Source organism: Gekko japonicus, unplaced genomic scaffold, assembly GCF_001447785.1.
Source record: "Gekko japonicus isolate JY-2015 unplaced genomic scaffold, Gekko_japonicus_V1.1 scaffold368, whole genome shotgun sequence".
Lineage (NCBI taxonomy): Eukaryota > Metazoa > Chordata > Lepidosauria > Squamata > Gekkonidae > Gekko > Gekko japonicus.
In genome coordinates, this window is record NW_015176462.1 from 1,066,708 (window position 1) to 1,086,322 (window position 19,615).

Sequence of the window (19,615 nt, forward strand, 5' to 3'; positions counted from 1 at the left end):
CATTACTGCTGAACTTTGCTTTTTGATTTGAACCCCTGCCAGATTCTCTGTGTGGATTGTTGCTGTGCTGTTCCCTCCATATCACTGGGATAGCAATCCCCCAAGGAGACAAGCACACCCTCTGTTACAAAGAGAAGTTCTTTGTAACAAGGCTAATTATCCCAATGAGGGTTAATGGTGATAATGTTTAAGACTAGGCATCTTTATATTATAGGGGAATAGTTCAAAGAGAGGGCTTGTTTTGAAGGTACCTGGCGCTCTTGCTCCAGAGAAGTTCAGTAATGTCACTGGGTGCCATCAGGATGAAAAAGGCAGCTGTATTCCATCACATATTTAGAGAGTGATGTGACTGTTGAGAAAACAAGGCTATGAAAACCCCTGATTGTGTATGTGCAGGATGTCTACGATATTCCTAAATTATATAGGTCATCCAGATGAGTGTCAATATAGACTTTGTGGCAGGCAGGCCTCCCAGGTTTGATCTATATACAGTGACATGTACACACATTTTTATACACATACAGTATTTTTATAGTAATGCAGACAGTGTTCCACTGGGGCTCTTTGAAAAATTTGTTTTCTGGTACCAGCTTATGCTTGGTGCTATGGTGAGACTGATTTTATAAAATACAGAAAGGTCAAAGCAAACAACAAAATCAAGAGGTCTAATGATGCATTCCAGTAGAAGTGGAGCATTATTAATATCCAAGGTTTGTGTCACTTCCAAAGCAAGTGCTGTGTATTTGCTGGAATGCCAAAAACCCTGCCTGTTCACCTCAGTATCTTCATATGCAGATCCTTAAGAGGTGGGCCTCTTTGGTATAGGGATCCCAAAGGTTCATGCAGGATATGATAGATTTTCTTTCTTTCCACTGGGGTATGTTGATCTTCAGATCAGTATGGGAGTTATTTGAATCCCCAAATATTACTGTCTCCATTGCAGCCGGTAGTTTCTAGAATAAGGCCAAGGTGGGATGAGGGTCTGAACAGCGGTATCTATATGATTTTTTTCATACACATATAAAAGGTTGCAGGGAGTTTGGAGTATGCTGTGGCCCAAGACTAAGTAGTGGACATATCCAATCAGTGAATTTCTGATATAACAGCTTAATATTTGAAGATAAATTTGGCAGGAGGGGAAAAATCTTTTTAGAGTTAGCTGTATGAGAAACTTAGTGGAGGCCACTTCAATGGACCAGTTTAACACATATACTCTCAAGCTAATTCCATCTCTAGCAGCTTTTCCATAAAGTTTTTACAAATCCTAGAGTGCCCCCCAACATCATCACATCATTTCTGGTTTTCAGTGAAACTGACATCAGAGCGCTGTCACGATGTTGGTGTGCAGCCCTATTTTTTCATAAGTTTCCTTCTGCTGGTGCTTCAGTCGCTGGCAGGCCACAAAAGGGTTTTCTGGGAGACCTGGCAACCCTACTTAGGCCCGGTCACACGGAGCATTTGCCCCACTGAAGGCACGGTACTCTGGCGGATTTTCCAGGCACGATCTGGGAGGCGTAGCACTCCCGTGGCCAACCTGTGGCAAGCCACTGAAGCCGCGTAGTTAAAAGCTACCCGGATTGACCTACCAGCAAATGGTTTGTTACGGGCTGCCTCCGGACTCCTGTGGTGTGATCGCGCCGGCGTCCTCTTTGCTGCACGCGCTGACAGTGGAAGCCCCGGTGTGCCGCCGTCAAGTCTGATCGCCTAATTGTGCATCAGATTGCAATGGCGCAAAGAGCCACGCCTCCCCCCCGCGTTTTCTGGCCCGTGTGACTGGGGCCTTAGTGTTCCTCATCTGTAAGAGTTCTCTCCCAGTTGGAAGCAATAAAGACACTTTTTACTGAAGCTATGAATACTAGTAATTGAATATTGATGGGACCCACTTTACAAGTCAGTGTTTTACAAATCAGGGTCTCTGCTTGGGTTACCAACCTTCAGGTGGGGGTTGGAGTTCTCCTGGAATTATGACTCATCTCCAGACCACACAGGTCAATTCCCCTGGAGAAAAATGGCAGCTTCAGAAGATGGGCAATATGGCATCACTTCCTTGCAGAGCTCCCCCCCCCCCCGAGGAATTTCTGTAACCTAAATTGGTAACCCATTTCTAGTGTTAGATGAGCCTTGGGTGCACAATTCCCTTCCTCAGTGTGAATATGTTCTTGGTGATGCATGAGGGCCATCAGTATACTGAGGTACATTTTTGCTAATAGCATGGAAGAGCTCAGTTTGTAAGCAGTACAATCCAAGTCACCCTGGAAGAAGGCAACTTTCCTGTACCTCCTACTACTGAAATCTTCTGTGCTTCCCCAAATTGTGATGCTGGGGCTCAGTGCACCCCCATAAAGGAACACTGTAGTGGGCAAAATAGAAATTTCCGAGAAGGAGGAGAGCTGGCAAAAAAAGATCACCCTTCACTTAACTGCAAATGGAAATACCATTCTGACTGAGAAACTGCTGTTAAGAGTGGCAAAACAGCATCTGAGGATCCAAGCTAGAGAATGTTAGTGCTTCAAAATGACAGGAACAACCATATAGATAAGTGTGAGTAAGACTCAGGGGGGCTGGGGTTGAAAGGGAGGTTGTGTCTATGATCTGGTAAAAAAAAAAAGTCATGTCAGCATCCAAGTCAGAGAACAGGAACAACACTTGGCTATTACTCCTCACTACTTAGACTCACTTGGCCCTAGAGGGAAGCACTTACAATACTTCCCAGAATGGCATCCTGATATGATGACTGCTAACATGAGATAGTGTTGCACAGTGTCGCTTCAGAGGCAATATTTACAAAGTCAAGCACGGCAAAGTAAGGAATAATAGCTGGGCTTCTTTCTGACTTTTTGTCTGTTTGACACGCCAGTGGGAGAGCAAACTATTTTGGCAGGCTTTTAGGGCAGTCCAACAAGCCCTCTTTGCCTGAGCCCTTCTGCTTTCATCATCTTTGTTTGCTTTGGCCTGGAGTTCAAGGAAGTGCCTTTCTTTGTATTTCACAGCAGTGAGAGTATCTTTTGAAATAAAACTCTATTTAATTTTCCCCCAGTAGTTCTAGATCCAAAATAGACCTTTCTAATTTTTTTTATTAAGAAATAGTAAGTAAGTTGTTCCTAGGGTTGCACTTAGGTACCATCTAGAGTGGAGTGAATTAATCTCAGTAGAATGTTAATGCACAAACATCTACAAACTGTTTTTATAAAGCATACCACAAATTGTTTCCTATGTCATTTTGGGAGGCTGAACTTGATAACATGTGCTGGGAATGTACTCTTTCTTGTGCTGAGGTTGAAAGGAAAGGATATCATGCAAGTTACCCAAGAACTTCCACAACCATCTCCTGAGCATCTTTAATGTTGTCCCTAACAAATGTACAATCTTTCCTGAGCTGATCTTTGCAATGCCCAATCTTATTTTCTTCTGATCTAGGCCTACTCAAAAAGGCCTGCTTCTTCTGAGAAGCTGCCTGTCATGCAGATTTAGGTCAATAGTGTTCTGGGATTGACTGAAAGCTGTTCCAATCAAATTTTGTTCTTCCTGTTGAAACTAGCAAGGTTTAGAAGACAAACTACATGTGGTTAGTGTGTAATGGATGGTCAAATAACATAGTGGCTGAGAAATCATATTATTATAAGGCTAGTCACAGCTTACAGGAATAGATCTTACCACCTGGCTAATTTTAAACCTGGCCTTTCTTTCACCCTCAGGAGCAGCCTCCATGCAATTTTCTCATTTCACCCATCACTGCTAATATACATGCAGCTATCTCTTCCTCCTTCTGCTCTACAGTCTCTTGATCCCAGCCTGTGTTTCTTTTTCACAGATCTACCAACCTCTAACTCCTGCAAATTATCAGCAAAAATCATTTTCTGTCAAAGACTGTAGGCAAGTTGACTGACAAAGAGGTCATGGCTCAATGTTACTTTTTTGTGTGGAAGACCCAATCTTTGTTTAAAGAATCTCAGGTTGCAGATATTGGGGGAAAACCTTTCCCTTGCCAAGTCTATGGAGAGTTGGTACCAAGCAAAGTAGACCATACTAAACTATATGGAGCAATGACTGGAGGCAGCTTCATATATTTATGGCCAGAATGCAGTTAAGAGACGACATAGAGTTTTGTCGCTTTTATGATTACCAATCTGTGTGACCAGTGTGTGGGATGTGGCTACAAAGATACCATTTTGAGGGGGCAGTTCAAATTGATAATAATGATAGCCAATATTGTGAGCTGGGAGTGAACTCCCAGAGGGTGAGCTTTACTCTGTTTTTCCCTGTGAGTTCTCCAAGAAATCTGGTAGATTCTGAGACAATTATGAATTGAGGTGAGGGATCACTGCCCCACACATCTACAGTTTTCCCTCTTTCCTTCTCTCATCAAAAGCAAATGATTCTGACCTCTGGGAGGTGAGGGCCAGAGGGTGGAGTACAGCAGCAGAGGAAGAGAAGGGTGAAGAGGAAGGGTGGTGGCTGGTAAGCAAGTAGCACCCCAGTGTGTGGAGGAAGAATGGGAGGTTTGGCTTCAAGGCCTCCAGTTGCACCTCATGGGTGTGGCTTTTCATATACAATTTATGTAGCCTCTGAGCAGCTTTACAAAATGTTGGATTCCAGAGGAAAAACAAAGGCTCCGGTCACACGGAGCATTTGCCGCCCTGAAGGCATGATTCTCTTGCGGAGTTTTCTGGTGTCATCACACCGGAACATCTGGGAGGCGTAGCGCTCCCTTGGCGAACCCGTGGCATCCTGTCAAAGATGTGCATTAAAAAAAGTACCTGGGATGACCTACTGGCAAATGGTTTGCCACGGGCTGCATGCGGATTCCCCCGGTGTGATCGCACCGGCCCGCAGCTTTCTCCCCCGTCATCCTGTTTGCCACGGGGGCCAAAGGAGGAAGCCGCCGTTGTTTCTGAACGCATAACCATGGATCAAACTGTGATGGTGCAAATAGCCACGCCTCCCCTCTGCGTTATCCGGACCATGTGTAGCTATTAATTATCCTCCTGCCAATGACTGATGAAAACTGGGAGGAAGCACTGAGAAAGGCTTCTGAGGGGCTGCACGTCAGTGAATGGAACAAAATCAAAGCAAAGGCCTTCCAAAGTGTTTAAGAGCTCAAAGGGATTCTTTACATAGCTCTAACACAACGTGTCTCTGTTTTAAATGGCCAGTGCCACAGCCTGCTAATTATCTGGCAACATCTATTTTCTGTAGGGAGTTGACACAATCTGCCACACAGCTCAAAAGTCTCTAATGATGGGGCTTACAAACATCAGAATCTGAAAAAAGAGTTATGATTTTATCCCCAAAGAGTAAGGAGGAAGAAAGTGTAAATGCTGTGATGCTTTGTTCATGGACGTTTGATGGGCAATGTTAGCACAGTGGTGAGTTCTATTTCTAGTTGGTGGTTTATGAATGGGACTCTTTTTCCCCCTCCCTCAACCACCTCATTTTTTAGCTTGCATGTAAAAACAAAACTAATCATGCTGTTGCCACTGAATGCAGCTTTAAAGGGAGATTCCTGTAAAGGAAGAATTTGGGCAGTGAACTAAATGCAACCTTTTTTCCTCTGCAAACACAAAAAAGAGAATGTATGAACATGAGACTGGATTGGTTGGATCAGAGCAAATGTCTCCAGTACCCATGTCCACCAGCTCTCTGTCTTCCCTCTCGTAGCAGAAAGCCTGATGCCCAATACCTGAGATGTTCACAAGCAGGATAAGGTGTTGAAAGCCATCAAGTATCCCTGTCTCTCTGTGTTGAGTGCTGTCAAGTCACTTCCAACTAATGGCAATACTATGAATGAATGACCTCCAGGATCTCCTATCATTAACAGCCTTGCTCAGGTCATGAATACTGAGGGCCATGGTTTTCTTAATTAAGTCCGCCTCATGTTGGGTCTTCCTCTTTTCCTACTGCCTTCAACTTTTCCTAGCATGATTGTCTTTTCCAGTGACTCTTTTCTTCTCATAATATGACCAAAATACAATAGCCCCAGTTTAGTCATTTGAACTTCTACGGAGACTTCAAACTTGATTTGATGTAGAACCCACTTATTTGTGTTTTTGACAGTACCCGGTATTTGTAAAACTCTCCTCCAACACCAGTATCCCTAAGGCAGTTGCTAATATACTGATAAGGCATCACTTTAATTTTATGCCCTTTGCTAGACCTGAGTTCATTCCATGCCATCTGAGTATTGCCTCATGCTGTAGCAATGAATTCATAGATTAATTAAATACTGCATGAAGAAATGCTTCCTTTTGTTTATCCTGAATCTATTGTTAATAATTTTCTCTGATCGATTTCTTCTGTTATACCAGAGACAGAGAGACTTCAATAGTTACTTTAAATTCAGTAGATGAGACTACTCAAAGAAGTTGAGACGAGAGATGTCCTAAATTTCTCTGTGGATACTAGAAGGAATACAAGCAAAAAAGGATGTTTGCGGCAGTTTAAAGAACAGGTTTAGTGTAGCAGAAACTCTCATGGGCTATAGCTCATCTTATCAGATACATGAAATGAATCCTTATCCTTATCAGATACATGAAATGAATACACACACACACACACACACACACATAGAAGAAAAAATGTAAATATTATTCTATTTTAAAACATTTTCATGCTGCCTTTCCATCCAAGTCAGGGTCCCCAAGGTTGTAAACCATCAAAACATTACCATCAACATTTATTACAATTGAAGATCAGCCAAGCATTTAAACACACACACACATTGTAAAACAATAAAACAATCGAAACAGAAACCAATAGGAACACATAACAGGCAGAAGGGTCAACAAGGTCCATAGAGGGGTTGCCGAACAAAGCAGAAAAGTTGTCACTTGGTGGTGGAAGACAGTGATAGACAGGGGTAGTCAAATTTCCCCATGAAGGGAATAAGAACACAAGAAAAGCCTGCTGGATCAGGCCAGTGGTCCATCTTGTCCAGCATCCTATTTTACACCACAGCCAACCAGTTGCCCCGGAGAGCAAACAGGGCAAAAAAGAAGAAGTAGAGTTGGTTTTATACCCTGCTCTTCACAACCGAAGGAGTCTTGGAACAGCTTACAATCACCTTCCCTTCCACTCCCCACAACAGACACCCTGAGAAGTAGGTGGGGCTCAGAGAGTTCTGAGAGAACTGTGACTGACCCAAGGTCACCCAGCTGGCTTCATGTGGAGGAGTGGGGAATCAAACCCCATTCTCCAGATTAGAGTCCACTGCTCTTAACCACTACACCACACTGGCTCTCATTGTTCATTTCTATATTTCATAGAGGCAGATGCCCTCCACATTGCTCCCTCCCAGCACTGATATTCAGAGATTTTCTGCCTCTGGATACAGAGGCTCCCTTTAGTCACCATGGCTAGTAGGACATTGATGGACCTCTCCTCCATGAATCTGCCTAATCCCCTAGTAGAGTGATCTATGCTTGTGGCCATCACTACCTCCCTGGCAGTGAATTCCACAGTTTATTTACTCATTTAGTAATGAAGTATTTCCTTTTGTCTGTTCTGAACCTATTTGCTATCAATTTTATTGGGTGCCCCCTATTTCTAGTATTATGGCAGAGGGAGAAAAAACACCCTCTATCCACTTTATTCATCCCATGCATAATTTTATAAATTTCTATTATGTCTCCACTTAGCCATCTTCTTTCTAGACTGCAACGTCCCAGACTCTCCAGCCTTTCCGCATTGGAAAGGTGCTCCAGCCCCCAGTACTTTAATCCATACTTCTACAAATTCAGTACCATGACTGAGAAAGCCCATTCACTGGTCACCCGCATCTATCTAAAACCAGATGGTAGAAGCAACTGAAGCAGGACCTCCAAAGCTGACCATAATGGTCAAGTAGGTTCGTATGGGAGTTCTTTAAGTGTTAAAAGAGTCAGCGTGGTGGAGTAACATCTGGGAGACCCAAATTCAAACTCCACGAAGCCTGCTGGTGACCTTGGGCCAATTACTTTCTCTTAGCCTAACCAACTATGGCTGCGGTCACATGGAGCATTAGGCACGCTAGAGGGATGGAAGATAGGCGGATTTTCCAGGCGCGATCGCACCACCACATCTGGGAAGCGTCGAGCTCCCGTGGCGAACCCGAGGCTTCCCGCGGAAGATGCGTGGTAAAAAACTAGTGCCTCGAAACCGCGGGGCAAGGGTGGGCGTCTGATTGCATTTCCGGTGGTAGTTCCGGCACCCGCCCATGTCCCCTCGCAAAAAGGTTTTTTTTTTTTCAAAGTCTCCACGGATGCGCACAAGCACCCAAGGGAGCATGCGCACATTTGAGTTAAAAAAAACCCCAACCCCGTTTGTCCTGCGCCCCATTTCTTTGCCGTGCCACAGGACTGTAGAGTGATCATCACCTCCCCCCTACCACAGGGCCTCCACGGGACCCCCACGGTAGGTCTGTTCATGCAACCGCACGGTTTTTAGCCCCGGGGCAAACAGCCGCACGGTTTTTAGCCCCAGGGCAAACAGCCACGCTCCCCCCCCCGCATTTTCCTGCCCGTGTGCCCGCAGCCATTATAGGGTTGTTTTGAGGATAAAAGTGGGAAGGAAAAATGCTGTAAGCCATCCTGAGTTCTTTAGAGGAAGGGGTAGAATTTTATAAAATACTAGATATATCAGATTAAAATGCTCAGAAATGCAGGATCTAAGTCTGACATTTTAATCCAAAACTCTGTACAAGGTAAGTACAGTGACCATTCACAACTGTCAGCAATAACACAGTCTTCCCAGTTAAGTGAATGTAATACCTGTTGTGGGCGAGACATGAGTTGTCTGTATTTAAACATTGGTAGATACAATTAAACTTATTGACACAATTTAATTCAGCAATTTCACACTGGAGTCTTACAGTGCCAAAAGAATCTTGTTTGCTTTAGCTGTAACATGCTCCCCTATGAATTTGTGGAAGGAATATAAAGCCCTAGCCCAGTTTCTGTGTCAGCTGCCATGGAAAGCATACTGGGTAGCTAGCTGACTGGTTAGCACAAAAGTCCATGATTGTGCTGGAGCTGGAGTTATTGCGTGTGAGGGAAATTCTCTGGGTTTGTTTCTCAGAGCAGCTCTCTTGCCTGCCTTTGTCTGTAATTTCAAAAGAGGTTTGGCAGAGCAATAATTTTTATTTTTTTGGATGACATTTCATTGTGGTGTGTTGTGGGTATCTTTCCAAGAGCTAATTCCGCCTCCTTTTCAATAATGAAGAGTAACAGCAGAGAAACAAAAAAGCCCCACAAAGCAAACGATCAGTGAGGATGTCAGGCCCATTCCAGAGCCTGCTGGAATAAAGAGGCTCTTTGGGAATGTTAGAGCTTCATCAAGACCAATTAGCAGGAGATGCTGCTGGTTGTGCTGGGGCATTAACTACTGGGCAGGGTTGGTTTTCTGGAGTGGCTAATGCTAGCATTGAACAAGGCACCGACCTAATTACTCCAACTGCAAGAGCAGAGGAGGCCTTGTGAATGTCTGTTTGGCAAGCCTATCTCATTAAGGACGAAATCTCCTTGTGTTTGTTTGGACTGCTAGGAGCAAAAAATTAACACGATAGGTAACCTGTGGCCATGAGGTTTCCTTTGTTGCTGTGGGAAATGCAGTGACGCCAGTCACACCAGAGGATGGCTTGATTACTTTCCAGAGATGTGATGACGTGAAACTAGCTATTGTTTTCCCCCAAAAGTTGATTGTCTCCCCCTGGTTTGTAAGGTACTGCATTTAGAAGACAGGCATAGAGAACACCCTTCCATTGTAGGAGCATAATTAAACCAATGCTTGAGCTCAAGGGGCTTTAGTGCATGAATGGCCAAATGATGACAATTATCAAGAGAAACAGGTTCTCCCCCACCCTAGATTTTAAGGATTGATTCATCCTTGGAAGGACATTATGTAATATGTAGTGGAAGGTTCAAATGGATGACACAGTTACACGCATGTTGCTTTCCTTTTCACCCACTGGATAAAGCAAACAATGAGGTTAGTCACATGACCATTTTGTAGCCTATAAAAAGTGCATCCTGTATGTGTTGGATGGGAGACCAGATGTTCCAGTTTTTCAGTGTTATCCCCATACTTGAATCCAACTTCCTTTCATGAAAAGAGCCTGAAGAGAGAAAATAGGGAGCACTGACGGGCAACTAGATTCAGGCCAATTTTAGTCATCTTCTGAACCAATTCATCCCTTCCTTTTTACACGCATCCCTTACACACCAGAAGCTGGTGGTATAGATGTATTTTTCTCACTCTTCAGAAATTCTGTTTGAGAATCTCTCTGTTTCATGTTGTCATGAATAGTAGACGAAATCACATGATGATACTGCGTGGGTCTTGAAAAAATGCATAGGATAGTCATATAATCAAAGGGACCGGCATTTCCAGTTATGCGTTTATGCAAGCACATCCTTAGTCATCCATTGTCATGTCTGGGCCACATGAATAATACATCCTAATTTTGACCTGTGATAAAATATTTTCATTTTTTGTTATTTCCTAAACTCACTAGACTGGATTGTGAATATTCTCCTGCTATTTATTGAAAGAATCCATACCTTTGAGGATCTGGATCTTAGAATTATTGAAAATATAGAAACATATGTACCTAATTTACGTTATATTTATATATTTATATTATATTCATCATATTTTGCCCTTTCATCAACAATTGGGTACAGTTTATACCTGCTGTCATGGGATCATTTATTCTTTTCAGTAGTCAGTATTTTCATATCTGTTCTGCAATATGTGGTTAAATATGTGGTGTGGCAGCTAGGGGTGGGGAGGAAGCTCTGAGGAAACTGCCTTCTAGACTGAAGAATATCTAGCCCCCCACACACACAAACTCTGGCCTCTCCTGTAGATTCTTTATACCCCAACCACTCACATTCAAATAAAAAAGGGGGCACACAACCTTTAAAATAAAGATTGGTAGCATGTAAGGTGTATGCTTCCTAAAGGTCTCTTATATGGAAACCTGCTAGGCTAAGGCTGTACTTATCTTTTTTTTTCTTTTTTCCCCTTTGATGAGTGCTTTTATTTATTTATTTTTAATAATTTTTGTTACGAAAAGACATTATGGGACAACAATGAAAAAAGAAAAAAAACACATTGCAAGACAAATGTAATACAAACATGAAACTTCGAGAATAAACATAACCCATTGTAAGTACTTATCTTTGAAGTAAATAGAGACCCCTTGACAGATAAGACACAGGTGGAGATGAACAACAAAAGTGTATTCCACAGAAAATAAAGTATTTAATCAGGAAGACATGATGCGTGGATATAACTTAGATATATAAAGTAAAGCTGGCACTCAAATAAAGTAAATAACCCCTGAGGTTTATATACCCTGATTTCTTCCCTAAGCCGACCCTCAAACCCAAACTAAAATGCCAAATACAAGCCTGGCTACACTGGCTTCTTTCCAGAGCCACAAAATTCCTATCCAAAAGTTTTGAAAAAAGATTTCTTCACCCATCTTAAACTGATGCTGGCTCACCCTCTCCCATACAGTGAAATTCCATGGGCTCTGATTGGCTGACAATTGCTTGAATTTGCATGAGGCCTGAATCACAAGGATTGGTTCAGAGCCCTGGACGGGATTTTAAGGATGGTTGCCACATAGGTTAGTGAGTTTTCTCCCCACTCCCCCCCAGTGTTCCCTCTAAGCAGAGTTAGTGTGAGCTAGCCCACAGTTTTTTAGCCTCTGGCTCACACATTTTTGTCTTAGCTCACGAAAGATGGCCCCAGAGCAAACTGATTTATTTAATGCTCACAACTTTAATGCCAGTAACTCACAAAGTAGAATTTTTGCTCACAAGACTCCATGGCTTAGAGGGAGCATTGCTCCCACCCCCAGTTTTCTGATTTTATCTTTGGTTCTATCTACTTCTTCCCACTCAGTATAATACTTCATGAGTCTAAGGATATGAGTTGTGGCTCATGAAAGCTTGTATCATACACAACAGTAAATGTGTTAGTATTTGTGGTACCATAAAACTCTTTGTTGTTTTGGCTGCAGTGGATTAGCAGGGCTACCTATTGGGATATTTGGTTAATATAGCAGAGTTTTATCCAGTCATAGAAGAGTCATACTGAGGGCAGTAAATAAATCTCCCAAGAAGTATAAGGCAAAAAAAGCTAAACTTTTATTCAAGTGAATCCAGGTCACATTCAGTTTGCATTCAAAAGAAGAGAAAGAAGCCTATCTAAAAAGTACTATCCCTACCACAAATGGCCAGCTTGTCCAGCATCATGGGTATGGGAGTATGAGGGCATTGTATCTACAGGAGAAACCTGCAGAGATGTGTGTCTCCATGGAAGGCCACGTAAAGAAAGTGAGAGGACAAAGCAAGACAGAGAGCAGGGGTCAGAGGGCAGCTCCCAGGTTAAGACAAAGAGAGGCATCCCATTCAAGGAGATAGCGCCCCCCCCCAATCTCCAGATATGCTGAGTCACTTACTCCAACAGTACCCACCTATGTTTTTTTTGGGTTTTTTCGGTATGTATGTATTTGTGTGTGTGTGTGTACCTGGAAGTCATGGCGACCTCTGGTGACTGACTGTTTGTGCACCTAGAACTCATGGCAACCTCCAGTGACTAATCCCTACTGGGGCCCTGGAGGATATTCAGGGATGTGGCTGAATAAAGTCTGCCCCTGCCTCCTGCCTCAGGTAATTCAAGGAGGTCTCCCATCCAAGTACTTGCCAGAGTTGACCGTGCTTAGCTTCCAAGATCTGATGAGATCGGGCTTGCCTGGTTTATCCAGGTCAGGGCCCACCTGTGGTTTTTGTTTGTTTTGAAAAATTATTGTGAACTTTATTGTCTAGTGGGTCTCATGCTATGAAACTGTTAATTTACAACAGCCATAGAGAAAATAATATTGTTTTTGGAAATAGTTTGTGGATATAAGATTGAGCCTGAGGGATTCTCCAGATCATGTGGTCCCTCCTCCTTTTCTTCTTACACACCAGGCAGATATTTAGAGATTTCTATGTTCATGTCTATAGTATGATGTTACGTTTCAGTCAGCAAACTGTGGTTTTCCATCAATCTGGGATTCCAAGCTAGGAGTCGTTTGCCATTTTTGATGTAACAGTTAGCTACAGTTTGCCGCAAAGCAGGAAATGTCTAAGTAGATGGCTCCATGTAATTAGAGGAAGGGGCATGTGAACCTGAGATTTCCCCCAGATTCATTCATATAATCACAAAGTATGGTTTTGAACCATCTGAATTTAGCCAGATATTGCCACCTATAAACAGGATGTTAAACAAAGAATTGTTGTTTGAGCGGTTCACTGTTAATTGCTTTTTTAAAGCAAACCTGAAAGACAAGTGGCAGTGGATCACTATAACTTATCATGTCTTTGTTTTAGGTGAAACTTGGTGGAGAAGCTCCTAACTCCAATGTGATTCACATTGCTAATGGCACTGATGAGAGCACCACCAGATGGAAAAGCTCCAGTGGGAAGTATGGAACTGAATGTCACCTTCTAGACTTTGCCTCTTCGGAGCGTCCATTAGTAGTCAACTTTGGCTCAGCCACCTGACCCCCCTTCACAAACCAGCTGTCGGCCTTCGGCAAGCTGGTGGAAGAGTTCTCCAGTGTGGCTGACTTTCTGTTAGTCTACATTGATGAGGCTCACCCATCAGATGGCTGGGCTGCTCCTGGTGTCTCGTCCTCCTTTGATGTAAAGAAACACAGGAACCAAGAAGACAGATGTGCAGCTGCTCACCAGCTCCTGAAGCGTTTTTCTTTGCCACCTCAGTGCCAGATCGTGGCAGACTGCATGGACAATAATGCCAATGTGGCCTATGGTGTCTCCTTTGAGCGTGTGTGCATAGTACAAAGACAAAAAATTGCCTACCTGGGGGGCAAGGGTCCCTTTTTCTACAATCTCCAAGAAGTTCGACTTTGGTTGGAGCAGAACTTTAAGACGAGATGAACTTCAGACAACTTCAGGAAGAAGTGAAATTCAAACTTACAGAAGAGCCTAGGTTGATAGTACTGCCCCTCTAGAGTGATGCTGAAGGGAAAGAAACTGATCCTGTTTTGAATAGGCTCCTTTTGGCTTGTGGCAGAGAAGAAGGTTTAATGACAAGGTCAAATGAACACACTAGACAAAAAAAAAATCCATAATGTGCTTGAGAACTGAATTCCCTTTGCCTGCCCAACAGGGAGTTGAGAATTTTTTTTACCTTTAAGGCTGCTAGATGGTTGAGATGATATTTCTGTGCTTTGAGTAGGTGACTGTTGTATTTGATGCAGGAAAGCACTGCTTCCAAAAAACAAAAACAAAGCCCCCCTCTCCAGTTCATTTTGGAGGCTCATCCATGACCCAAGACCAAGGGGTATCTCTTTATCCACCGGTATTTGAGATATGCAGTTGTCATAAAAACAGAACTTTTTGTGATAGAGAGGTACGATGTTATAGATGATACATATTTCAGTATCCACTACAAACTGACTAGTTGGTCAGTTGTCCTCTTTTTCATTGCAACTAGAAACATGTGTTCACAACTGGAAAACTTTCTTTGCAGTATAGTCTAGCTACAATCCTGTAACCTTTAAAATCTAGAGCAGACTAATTGATGCCAGATGATGGAATAAAGGGTTCTAAGATTTCAGGTTATATAGTCACGTTTGAGCCGTTTAACTGTGGTTTCAGGCTCTAATGGAATATTAAAGATTTTACAGTAGTTGCCAGTGTGGGAATGACTCAAGCTATTTTTGGATCTCAGGTCATACCCTGCAAACTAGTTTCCTTATACTATGGTGGCAGAAGAGCCCATTGTTCATTAGACTGATTCAGACAACCCCTATGCCTATCAAAGCGTGTGGCCCTGCATCGGCAAATGAGTCTTGGATGTGTTGTCTCAGGGGAAAGATACCCTAAAACAGTGCTTCTGAACCCACAAGTAAGAGCCATGGGAACATGTCTTTAAAGCCACACAATATTTTTCCTGCATGGAGACAATTTCATGTAGAGAATAACAGATATAAACTGGGTGAGAAGACACTGCATGTACCACAAGATACTCTCTATGTTGAATAGAAGAACCATTGTCCATGCTGCAGTCCTTAGGGGGAGCAATAGGAAGATACGTACAGCAGAATAAAGATAGAACAGAGGGGGAAATGTGCAAGAAAGAGCCTGTTGCAGAAGATCCTATTTCAAAACTTCTGACACTGGGACTGCTCAGACTTACCGCTGTTGTATCAAGTGCAAGTGCTGGCAGTCACACAAGTCCTAGACTAGAGCTGACCTCAGTTAATGCTAGCCCTGAATGCATGGAACTGAAACAATTTATTTATCAGAGTGCTTGCTTCCTTTTCTAAAGAAAACAGCAACAACCCAATGCAGTTAGAACTAGGAGTTACTGTGTGTTTAGATCTTTTAAAAAATAATTTATTGCATTTGGAAACAATGATGCAAAAGGTGTATTTTTGTGTAAGGGGAAAAGAAAGGGGAGGGGGAGGGGGTTACACACCACTTTACCTCATTGGTATTGAAACATTGTCCATTAGTTAAATGTGTTTTGTGTCGATTTATTTCCCCCTTTGCTCCTAGAAGCCTGCAATTAGTTTTTAATCATACTAGTTTGTTGAGGTTAGTTCAGCATGAAAAAGACTTCAGCCACAGGGCTATTGAACTGCAGTGCTGTGGCAGACCAGGGCCTTTGCCTATCTTCCATGTCCTATGAAACATTCCTGTTGGTGGCAGAGCTGCTGCCCTTGTTCCTCATTAAGAGGTGGTTGAGGAGAACTAGTTTTGTGAATGGGCTGGATTTTTATGAGAGTGGGATACTGTGAAGTTGTTTTGAAAACTGGTGACATTTGGAGTGCAGTCCAACCAGGGAAGTCTTCTGCATAGGGCTGCCAGCTTTGGGTTGGGAAATCTTAGGGATTCCAGGTTTCACTTGGGCACTGGTGGGGGAGGGGGGCAGAGTTGCAGATCCAGGTTGTAACTCCTGGAGATTTGCAGATGGAGCCTGGGGAGAACAAGGACCTCAGTGGGGTACAGTGCCACAAAGTCCATCCTCCAAAGCATCCATTTTCTCCCAGGGAACTGATCTCTGTAGTTTGGAGATGATCTGTAATCCCAGGATATCCCCAGGTCCCATCTGGAGGCTGACATCCCTAGGAACTATTTGGAGATTTTGGGGTTGAAGCCTGGGGAAAGCAGGGCTTGGGGAGGGGAGGGACCTCTGCAGAGTACAATGCCACCCTCCAAAGCAGCCATTTTCTCCAGAGGGACTGGTCTGTATTGTCTGGAGAGCAGTTGTAATAGTAGGAGATCTGGCCCCACCTGGAGGATGGCAACCATACTCTTGCACAAGCTCCAGTGAAATGAACAAGAAGTGTGCAAGAGCACTAAGTAAGAAAACATCCTCATGGATTGTCAATTTGGACTGAAGTATTCTTTATTTTTGTGTAACATGAAGATTAGGAAGGAAGGCAGATGGCATACAAGCCTATTTTCCTTGATTGTTCTTTCAAAACTGCAAAACAGCAAACAATATAATCAGTGCTGAGCATTCAGTGATGGTTAAAGTCTCCCCACCACCACCCAAAGTTGACAATGTTGCTTTACTCTTAGTTTTGGCTAATGCACAAAGACATGCTTTAGAACGTGTTTCTCCATACTGCAGGTATGCAAACTTGACAGTAAAATATGAATGCTATTTTGCTGATATTCACCTGCATTCCTTCCCTTCCTTCTATGTACACAGTGCACATGGGCGCACAAATACTGGTAAAGTATGTCAGAGAAGCTGTGGGCAAATAAACTTTAGAAAGCAGGTAGCCAGAGAGTGAAGAGAAGGCATGTTTTCTTACAGCCTAGGATTCTGTATACAGATATAAGGAACAGGTGAAGAGAGGAAAGAGGGACAGTGGCAGGGACCATGGGCCCTTTAGCACGGGGTGAAGAAGATATTTGCTACAAGAAATTTATGGACAGGTAACATGCTGGTCTTTTCTCATCATAGCCATCTGGCACAAGACCTTTTGCTTGGCAAATACCTCCAGAGGTATGCTTTATATATAATCTCCTAGTGTGCAGGTTCCTTAGCAGTCTTTAATTCTAAAAAGTTTCCTTTTCTAGATTTTTATACATATTTGTTCTTGAATGCTGGTTGTAATGCTCTGAAAGAATGATCAAAATAACAACTAGTTTCCAACCATAGCTAGCTACTCATATGTCCCATTGATTTCAGTGGGGCTTACTTCTAGGTGAGAGTTTTGGGGGTTAAATCTAATTCACTGAACCCAATTTCCTGTTGCAGATAGCCTGCAAGATGGAACACTGAGGATTTTTTTTTTTTTTAAACATTTATGGTTGATTTCAAGACAGTTTATAAGTAGCTGAAAGTTTTTTACCCAAACAATCAAAGATGATCCTTAAAAGCTCAGGGTACGATGGAATAATACTGAACTCTTACTTCCATTTCATTCATGTGCTTTATTCTGACACTGAACTCAGTGGCGCTAATCTTGGTGGGATCATACCCTTGTTTACTTTTCTCTGAGCCATAGCTCAGTGGTAGAACACGTGCTTCACATGCAGAAGTTCCCAGTTAAAGGATCAGTTCAAGGATGATGCAGGTGAAATGAAAGACAAGTCAGAGAAGGCAAATTAAGCTAGGTGGACCAATGGCCTGCCTCAGTATAAGGCAGCCTTGTGTGTTCATCTTGTCTGAGGTAACTAGAATGCCCTTGTCAGTTTTTCAAATCCACATGTAATACTTGATGTGATCAAAAGCAATCACAAGTCTTGTAGGCACTTGAACAGACTAACAGAAGTGTTGTCTTTCTCTAGTGGCCATTAGTGTTGTCTTTATCCATGAATGGTCATTAGGCTCTTGGGCTGCAATCCTGTTCTCATTTACCAAGGAACAAACCCTACTGTAAAAACATAGGATTACTATGTCAGTTGTTTTTGCTACAACAGATTCCTGTGGATATGATCAGTCTGATATCTGTCCATTGGATTCATTCATACCACCCTGAATCATTTTCTTTGATCACTTTAAATTTAGTTTTCGTATCTGCCCACTGAATGCTCCCTTTTCTTGCCTTGTTAAGGAAAACGGGGCATTCAGTGCAATTTTTATTTTTCTTACTTCATACAATCACAATCTTGTTTTATTTTTTTCTCCCTAAATCCCTTCACATTTCTTATCACTTTCATCCCGTATCTGTTTCTTTGGTAAATGGTTTCTTTTCATGTTGTGGATGGAAACAAAGAAGACAAAGAGAATGACTATTCTGGATGGAGCCACAAATTGATTTACATTTTTAAGCTATCCTTTATATTCCTTCTCTGTGTATTTCTCAAACTTTTCAAAAATAATTTTGTCAAAACTTCCCTTTCCTTCTCATTTGTATGTCTTGGAAAGAAAACCAACTAACATATTCCCTGTGACTGTTGGAACATACCTTAAACTCACAAGAGGGATTGTGAGTGACTAAACTCTAATACCAATTTGCATATCTAAAGTCGCAGCAATTTTGCATGGCTGTTTTCTTCTTTTTGGATTTCTATTATGCTGTCCTTTTTGTGTGCAAAATGTTTGTTATTCATAGCTGTGTTTTCTTCACACAGTGCGAGGATTAGAAAACCAGCTTCTGACAACTGAAAATCCATTGGCTTTCTTTCTCTCCCAACAACACAGATCTCTGACCCTTTCTACTCTTAATTATGCCCATCAACCTGCAGAATTATTATGACAGGAATGCATTTTGTTTAAAAATTGTATAAGAGAAAACAGCAGACCAAAAGCCAGAGGGAGTTATAATTTTTTTCTTTAAAAAGAAGAATTAATTTGGAAAGAGGAATTTTAACTTGTTATATTTAACTGTTGGACTACAGTTCTTTCAGAATCTGATGTTGCAAAAGCACATAATTCTTTGTTTCAAGAAAAGACTTTACATTTCTTGGGTGACCTCCTTGCTATTAATGAGAAACATATTGGCAGCATTAGACCATATCTTGAAAACAGCAGCATCTACAATTAGAGTAGTAGAGCTTGATAATATTAGACAGCCAGGCTTCAGGATACAGACTAGAAAGTGTTTCTGAAACTAGTACATGCTCTAGTGTTAATTGCTCAGGCACATTATGGAACTGACCTTGTTTGGAAGCAAGATACTGGATGGATCTGCCATATTAGGATTTGGTTGCTATGCTTCTTTGTTAAAAAGAACCATCAAAAGGTCTCTGTGTCATTTCGATTTTTGTCCTACTAACAGGAGGTAATTCCCTGGCAAATTACCTTTGAGAAGGACCAGCTGTCTTGACTTGTAGATAGAACTTAACATGTCACCCAAAGGATGAGAAACTGAACTGAAAAATTACAGGGAAAAGTACATGTTGAAATCTACCACAAGGTGCGCTGGGTTGTAGCCAACTTATGTAGCTACCATTGATAAGTATTATAAAAAGCAAATACACATAAGAGATAATGTAGTATCAATACTAAGCTAGCTACAGCACAGGAAACTAATTTTTGAGTGATTTCTAAACCTGTATAAAAATAGGTTTCACTCACTACTGTGTAATTGGAATAACTTGTTTCCGTTTTGAGCTTGTGTCAGTACAGATTTCAGGCACAAGGCAATGAATGGGGC

At 42.2% G+C, this 19,615-nt stretch overlaps 1 protein-coding gene across 1 annotated transcript in view; it reads left to right on the plus strand.

The window, feature by feature from the left end:
• DIO2 (deiodinase, iodothyronine, type II) overlaps positions 1-13,928 on the plus strand; it is a 17,129-nt gene extending 3,201 nt beyond the window's left edge. The window contains exon 2 of the mRNA XM_015427027.1: positions 13,359-13,928. Within this exon, the coding sequence (XP_015282513.1) occupies positions 13,359-13,928 (570 nt within the window). The remainder of the gene's footprint in view (positions 1-13,358) is intronic.
• Positions 13,929-19,615: the final 5,687 nt, after the last annotated feature.